At 54.9% G+C, this 8,390-nt stretch overlaps 1 protein-coding gene across 1 annotated transcript; it reads right to left on the bottom strand.

The window, feature by feature from the left end:
- Nucleotides 1-5,591: 5,591 nt before the first annotated feature.
- LOC101561394 (olfactory receptor 2C3) lies at nt 5,592-6,551 on the bottom strand. The gene has a single exon (XM_004647523.2). The coding sequence runs from the start codon at nt 6,543-6,545 to the stop codon at nt 5,592-5,594; it is 954 nt and encodes a 317-aa protein (XP_004647580.1). The 5' UTR covers nt 6,546-6,551.
- Nucleotides 6,552-8,390: the final 1,839 nt, after the last annotated feature.

Genomic DNA, 8,390 nt, shown 5'->3' with positions numbered 1-8,390 from the left:
ATTAAAAAATTAGAATATATTTTAAAAATAGGCATAAAGAATTGTATATTTCTTATGTTTACACATAAGTCCAAAAATCTCACCATAAATGACCTTGAAGCAAGACAGTCCCACATTATTCCTTTTCCTGTCTCTTGCTTTCATTCACCACTCCCTTCTTCTTGAACATCCATCTACCTGAGAGACATCATAGCAGCAACTGGCATGTCATGACAAGCAGCCCATATTCAGAAGACCAGAATGACAGGCACTCCAAGCATGAAACTACTATTACAAATTACCATCTGCAGTGCAGTTGCTTAGTTTACACGCATCAGTATATATAGTTAGTCAGGGTGAGAATCTTTCCAATTTACTGCTAGATTAAAAAGTCTTCTAAAGATTCTCAGGATCATCGCCTTGCCCTTGTTCTACATATAACTGTATGGCTTGACTTATTCATGTTTCTTAGCTCTTCTCCTTTCCCTCTCTTGGTTAGTTAGTCCTTGAGATCCTGCTTTTCTTTTACTTTATTATGCCTTTCTATTTGTATTTCTTCTTTTGAGTTCTTATACTGGGGAGACCATACGATATTTACACATGTGTGTCTGGTTTATTTCACTTATGAATATATGTTCAAGTGGCATCCACTTCAATATAAAGGCTTCCAGTTTATCATTCTTAATAGCTGAATAGTACTCCATTGTGTAAAAATACCACATCTTTTTCAACCGTTTCTCAGGTGATGGGCATCTTGGTTGTTTCCAAGATTTGGCTTTCACAAATTGTGAGCAGTTCAGTTCTTGAAGCATCCTTGAGTCTAATTCAGTGCTCACCTCGCACACAGACAGCAGCCTTCTCAGGAGCTGTGGCTGGGACACTTGGTTGTGGGTGAAGGCCCAGGCCAGCAACCAGCGTGGCTGTGCCGAGGACCACACTCTGTCCCACCCATGCCACTTCTCCTGATGTAGAAACAAGAGGTGTCGAGTCCTCACCAGTGTCCTAGCTGATGCTGATTTGGTTGAGTAAGACAGGAACTTGTGACTTTACTTTGGTGGAGGAAAACAGCAGAATAGCTATGAAAAGTGTGAGTTTGAAGAACAGAACAGAGGCAGAAGTTGTGCCCTCTTAGACAACAAGATGGTTTTTGTGTACAGAGTTACTACCTCGGTGTTATGCATGGGGATGAATGAGTGCATTTTCTGTCCAATAGAGCGGATGTTTCTCAGAAACCTGTGTATCTATGAAACTTAATGTGGTGGAGGTATAGTTTCTACGTAGTAATAAAACTGCAAGTAGTCATGCTGTTTTGGGGATACTGTGTAATTATTGGGGAAAGTATATAACCTCTGTGTCTCCTCTTTTCTCCATCTCTCTGACTCTCACTTCCCTCCAGTCACCCATGTGCGCGCACGCACACACACACACACGCACACACACACACACACGCGCGCGCACACACAGAAAAGAATAGACTGCAAACTTAAGCCTAAATTCAAACACTATAAAACAGGCTAAGAAGGTTAAGGCACAGGAGAGTACTTGTATTTCTATGCACAACTTCAAAGACATACAGGACATGACTAAAATATAGAGTAAGGTTCACACTCAAATTTATTATAGCAAATACACACTGCCATGAACCTTTCAAAATCTTCCCTCACACCAGAAAGCACTTATCCCATCACCCCCAACTTTCTGAAGCATTTCTAGAATTCCTCTTTCTTGATTGTCAAGTTTGTCATGAATACAGTAAAGGCCAGAGCCAAGTGCTGTCCAGTGGAAAGGCAGCTCCTAGAGGCACAGCCCTGTGTCCTGGTCCACTCCGTTCACCAGGCCTGGCTCCATGTGAATTCTGGGTCCTTCCCAAAGACTAAGTGGCCATGAAAGGTAAGTGGTTTTATTTCAGTGAGGACATGGAGATAGCTACAAAAGTGCAACAGGATGCAAAGGAGGACTTCTACCACTGCTTCAGAAAGTGGCAGGAATGATAGGATAAGTGTGCTCCTGGCAAGGGAGGGAGTGGGGAGGCCTAATGGCAGTGTGTGGTTTAGCGCAGTGAACACGCACCTTTGGACACTCATCATGCGTCAAGCACACCTGCAGAGTCGCCCCCTGAGGCGCTCCTGCTGCCAGAGCTCAGCCTTCCCCCAGGGCGAGGCCTCCTGCCCGGAGTGCTGGGTCTCTGAGGCTTTGTTTCCTGAGGTCTGGCCTCTGTCGTGTCTGGGCACACGAGGTGTCCTCTTCTTAGCCCCACCCTGGCAGCTCCCTTCCTGGCGTCAGGTCACTCCTCCCTCTTCCTTCACATGCGCCCGAGTCACTGAGTGCCCCCAGCTCAGTGGCTGGCCACCAATCTTCTCTGTGTCCATCTCTGCTCTGGATGACTGCACCAGGGATGGCACACACCATGTCTGCTCGGGGCTCTCTCAGTGTAGACTCCACCAGGATTGCTGCCTCCCTCTGTGGCGCTGAGCCCCACGTGTGTAGACATGGCCAGGACCAAGGCGTCACATCCACGTGCTCCGTATGCCACCTGTGAGCACTTCCTCGGCGCACCATTACCGGTAATGTGCGTCATGTGCATTGGTGATGATGCTGACAGGCACCACCTTCCTGTCTGCACTCTGTGCCCATCTGTGTGGGTGCTGCCGGCAGCACAGGAGCGGGCTGTGATTGGGCAAAGCCCACAGGCACCCATGGCGAGAGATACAAGGGTGCTCGGAGCCAGGTAAGTGCGCTGGTCCTGCCTTCTGCCTGGCACTGCTGCTGCTGGCATGTGGCAGGCCGTGAAACTGTCCCTCTCTCTCCCTCCTTTCCTGGAGGTCCTGATTGAGCCCTGGTTTAAGTGAAGTCCTGTAGGATCCCTTGCATCCTCCCTGACTTTAATTCCAGTTACCTTGGAAGATTGCCTAGACCAGCATACATCTTGGGAGACTTTTTCTGGATTACCTGTACTCGAGTGGCACACTGACATCCACATCTCCCTGGGATCCCAGTTATTTCAGTGGCCTCACAGGTGATGGCGAAGGTTGGTCACCAGCCTGGCTGTCTCCAAAGGCAAGCTCTTTGCAGCAGGCTCCTCAGGGCCTCCATGTGGAGCAGCAGCTGGCAGTGCAGGGCGGCGCAGCTCCGGTCTCCCCGCGGGCTCATGGAGGAGCAGAGACCCTGTGCTCCTACAGAGACAGGAGGGGATTCTGTGCTCTGGGCTCGGAGTGCTCTGTGGGTGTTGGACGGGGATGGGGGCACAGAGGATTGCCTCGGAGAAGGGAGTGGCGCGGAGCAGCGGGCGATTCGGTGCAGAACAGGTGGGGCGAGCAGGACCGCACTTGCCTCCTGGTTCCGCAGGCGGGTTCTGAGGCCAGGCTGCTGTCCATACCTGTTTTCCCTCTTCCTCTGATACACGGGGATGTGACCCAGGCAGTGGGAGTGGCTCAACACCTGGGCCGAGATCTGTGTTCTGGGGTCACGATGGGAAAATGAGAAAGACACCGACATATATTTCAAATGAAATGTTTATTCAAACTGAAGACACAGCTCAAGGCCCACTGCATAGCCGGACGCAGCGCTGACTGAAGGACCGCCGTCGAGGCTGGGTCAGTGTGGACAGAGGATTTTCACGGAGAAAACGCGCAGGGAGCGCGCAGTGCTGTGAGCCCACTGCGCATGCCAAGGTGCGGGACTTCCGCCTCCACAACGCCACGGGACTCAGTTTCCTCAGCTGTAACATGGGCATGCGGTGGTGCCTAACTCATTGCTGTCCTGTAGTGAGCGTTTGGCAGACCGGGACGACTTGCGCCAAACTGTGCCTGGTGAAATTGAGCAGTCAGTGTGCGCCAGGCATGCTACTGAGGTGAGGAAAGGACATAAAAACTGCGGCCGGTGTTCGTTAACCCCGCTCACGGATGGCAAGCATGGGGGGACTGGGCTGAGGAGGATGTGTGAAAGGACCAACGTTTTGGCTGCGCTTGGTTTTGTCAGGAGTTGGCGCTGTCCGTGCTTGACGTCGAACGCTCACATGCACGGGAGCTTGGGCCGCGCTGTCCACGCACCCGCCGAGCTCACACCAGCAGAAACGCACAGCGCTAGTTCAGCGGCTGCTAGCTGAGCTGTTCCTGCCCGCCGCAGTCTTTGCAGGGTTGTCCAAGTCCAGGTCTCCCGGCATCTGTTGTTACTGAGCCCAGAAGTCCTCCGGGAGCCTCACGGAGGGATGCTTTCAGTCAGGAAGGAGACGTGTTTGCAAGGCGCAGGTCCTTGAGTGGGGGGAGGCCGAGGTCGCCTGAAGAATAGCCCCGCGCGACCCCACTGCAGGTGAAGGCCCCGCGGGCGAGTGCGGGGCTCAAGCGGGCGCCCACACTGCTTGCTAATCTTTTCAGGGCCACATCCTCAGCTGTATCAAACAGCCAGTGCTGGCCGGGAACGTGGCTTGTCTCTCTCAAGACGGTGCTGTGCTGCAGTAGGTTTCCTTTAGCGGTGGTCAGTGCCGACTGGATGTACGCGAAGGGCAAGCGGAGACACGAGGGCGTGGCTCCTCGGGTGTCCTGGAAACCGGTCGCGAGCTGACCCGGAGGGTCTCCACCATGGCTCTGGAGCCACAGATAAGCCAGCTCAGCGCGACTGGGAAGCCACTGCCCACAGAAGAGGCGGCTCCGAGCTCTGCCCCGGACAGTGGGGCCCTGAGACTCCTCCGCAGGACAACTGTTTCTGATCACACCCGTTGGACACCAAAAGCCTGGGGTTTCCACAGCGGCAACTGGGCCTCCCAGAAGGCAGCTCCCTTCCAAGGTTACCCACGTGGAGCTCACAGAGCTCGCTTCAGACCCTGCAGGGCCAGGGGCTCTCTCTCCCCCCAGGGAAGGTCAAGGAGCCAGGTGTGTGTCCCCCGGGATAGGCTCTTGGTGTGGATACGGGCCAGAGTGTCTGCGGAGCGCAGGAAGACACTTTCTCCATCCCACACCTCGCTTATGGGGGCTGCTGATTCTCAGATGTATTTGTGCTTAGGGTCTTGTTCTGCACAAGGGGAGTCCCAGCCCCCTCCCTCCCCCGGGACTGGCTTTAGGGATCCTGTGTCCAAGCTGGGACCAAATCTGTGTTTCTTACTACAGGACAGGGTTACGTAACAATGTGCACATCTCCGACCGGCCCAGACTCAGCTCTGAGCACAGCGCTGACGGCTCCTGCCGTGAGCCCATCTCTGTGGACCCACGGGTGTCTGTGTCACCGACTCACTGCACACTGGGAAGGCCAAAATGCTTTGCACAGCTCGGGCACCCTCCATGGCAGAGATTATTGTAAACAATCAAGAAAGTCATGTAAAAATTAATGCAGATGTATCTAATCCACAGATACAGCAGCATTAACAAGATGACACCCACAGGCATGTGATGGCTATCGCAACGCACAGTAAAACAGTTCAGCTAAGGTTTGGGTGACTAATGAAAAGTGGAGGCAGAGCATGGTCTCTTCACTTTGGCCTGGGCATGGTGCATGGCATGCGTCCAATGTCCTCCTGGACTCCATGGTGGCCCTCATGACGTCCTGCCATCCGGAAGAGTCACTGTTGGTGTCCCGCCCTGCTCGCCCTCCTCAGCAGTGCTGGGTGCCTCTGCTATTCTCTAGCCCTGTGTTCCCCTGGCACTGCAGGTCCCCAGTGCCAGGCGGCCCAGTGCCCCCTTCACGTCCTTGTTCCTCAGGGTATAGATGAGAGGGTTGAGCGCCGGAGTCACCACCGTGTAGAAAAGTGCCACGAACTTGCCCTGCTCGTGAGAGCCACTCTTGGCCGGCTGCAGGTACATGAAGATGATGCTCCCGTAGAACAGGGACACCACGGCCACGTGGGAAGAGCAGGTGTTGAAGGCCTTTTTCCTCCCTTCAGCGGACCGCATCCTCAGCACGGCCCTGGCGATGTGACCGTAGGACACGAGGATCAGCCCCAGGGGCAGCACCACGAAGACAAAGCTGGCCAGGTACATCTCCAGCTCATTGGGGCTGGTGTCCACGCAGGCTAGCTGCATGATGAGTGGCATCTCGCAGAAGAAGTGGTCGATGTGGTTGTTCCCGCACAAGGGCAGCAACATGGTGAGTGTGGAGCCCACCAGGCTGGTGGTGAGACCACCCAGCCAGGAGAGGCCTGCCAAGCCCACACAGAGCCGCGGGTGCATGAGGGCCGTGTAGTGCAGTGGTCTGCAGACAGCCATGTAGCGGTCGTAGGACATGACAGCCAGCAGGACGCACTCCGTGGCCCCCAGCCAGTGTGAGATGTAGAACTGGGCCACACAGCCGCCGTAGCTGATGGTATTCCGAAGCCTGCTGAGGTTGACCAGTAGTTGGGGGACAATGCTCGTAGTGAAGGTCACGTCCAGAAAGGACAGGTTGGCGAGAAAGAAGTACATGGGTGTGTGGAGACGCACGTCCATGCAGGAGACCAGCGTGATGATGGTGTTGCCCACGATGGACACCCCGTAGAATGCGGCGACAACTGCAAACAGCACAGGTTCCAGCGATGGGCGGGCCGAGAAGCCCAGGAGCACAAACACACCCGGGGAGCTTGTGTTGGCAGTGTCCACCATGGCCTTGGCCAGTGAAGGAGCAGGAGGCCAGCCGGCAGCGTGGCATGGAGTTGCAATGTTACATCGGCCAGTGACCAGGAAACACGCGTCCACGCAGTGCTCACCAAGTGCTGGGAGCACAACTGTGCGCTACCTTCCTGACAGCAACTTGAGGTGTGAGGGGGCAGCCCCCCCTGGGAAGAGGGGAGAAGCACAGTGCGCGGCTCCCAGCTGGGGCTGAGCGTGCAGCCTCGCTTCCAGTCTGGCTTCGCCCAGACTCTTAGTGGGGCGAAGCGTACATTGGGTCACCAGGGCAAGGGCTCTGAAGCTGCAGCCTGCATCCACAGAGTCGGGGAAGTTCCGCCTTCTCATTAATTACACCCAGAGTCCAGGACTCCTCACCGTGTCTGTGACCCTGTTTGTGGCCTATGACTCTGTTGCCCCACCCTGCCACGTCAGTGCACCACTACACTGCACTGTCCCCTCTGCAGACTTCATCACACCCCTCCTGGCCCCTGTCAGGTCATCTTCCAAAGTCATCTCTTACCCCAGCACTTCCTTCCAGGCTTACAGAATGCCACACACCCAGCTCCCTCTCTTCCCTTTCCTGGACTTTTTCAGTAACCACCACCTGGCCACACCCTATTAAGTTGGAGTACCTCCCCTCACCAGATTAAAAGTTCCAGGCAACCACCATTTCTCTTTGCCTTGTTTGCTTCTGCGTCTCCAGTGCTGAGCCCAGGCCCTGGTGTGAGGAGGTCACATGGCCATGGTCCCAATTGGGGTCTGGAGGTGCTGTGTTGGGACAGTGGTCTGCAGTGGTGGGGGCCACACAGCAGGGTGGGGAAGAGCTCCTGGGACTCCAGGTCCATGCAGAGGGTGGAAGGAGAAGGCCCTGCGTGAAGTCAGAGGTCCACAGGGAGCAGCTTGGGCAAGCTCAGCCTCACGTGCCCCTGAAGACTTATTGGAAAACCATCATCTGTCCAGTCCTGTAGTTCAAGAAGAAGAATGCATTTATTATGTTTCAATTCATCCGATTTGGGGAACAGAGCAGCTGTACACTTAAATGACCCCAGAGTGCTTAGGTAATGTGGCTGTCCCTGTAACTGAAGGCGGGTCAAGTGCAGTGAGTGTGACCCCTGGCACATGTGTAGTGTTTAAGGGTGCATTTCATGGCGTGATAGCCCACATGGTAGAATCCACAACACTTGATGCCCCAGAGCTGAGGGCAGCCAGGGGCTCCAGAGATGGGGCATCGGCTGGGTAGTGGCCGCTGCACGGCTGGAGGGGTGGCCCTGTGCCCCCCACACTGCAGGGAGGACAGGTGGTGGCAGTGCAGGGTGGCCTCTGTGTGCTCCCTGAGGGAGGATTTGGTCATGAAGAGAATCAGTGGTGCTCTCAGGGTGGCTGTGCCAATCACTCCCACTCGCTCCCTGCTTGGGTGTGTAGAACCAAACACCAACAGGATCTCATCTATGTAAATATGTAAATACTCGATGTCAATAAAAATTTAAAATAAAGCCCTTCTTGGATGCCTTCCATGGTGCCTGTGTAGTAAAGGGGACAGAGGACGCTAGGCACTTGCCCAGGTAGACGCGACTGTCTGTCTGGGGGCACTGGCATGCTCAGACTGAATCTGGCGGACGCCTCTGAGGTCCCACAGGGCACAGGGTGTCCTGAGGAGTGAGGAGAGAGGAGGTGAGTGGGGCTGGCTGCTGGGAGTGAGGCATCCCTCAGTGAGGGCAGGCAGGCCGGTGGAGGGACAGAGGCTGTGCGGGTGATCTCTGGAGAGCTAGAAAGGCACTGAGGCCCAGCACGATGTGCACAGTGCGTGCGTGTGCGTCACCAGGAGGTGAGGTGGGGCGC

The sequence above is a fragment of the Octodon degus genome, unplaced genomic scaffold (genome assembly GCF_000260255.1).
Source record: "Octodon degus isolate 3935 unplaced genomic scaffold, OctDeg1.0 scaffold00310, whole genome shotgun sequence".
In the NCBI taxonomy this organism is placed as follows: Eukaryota; Metazoa; Chordata; class Mammalia; order Rodentia; family Octodontidae; genus Octodon; species Octodon degus.
Note: the sequence above shows the minus strand (reverse complement) of the source record. Positions and strands in the feature narration are given on the sequence as shown.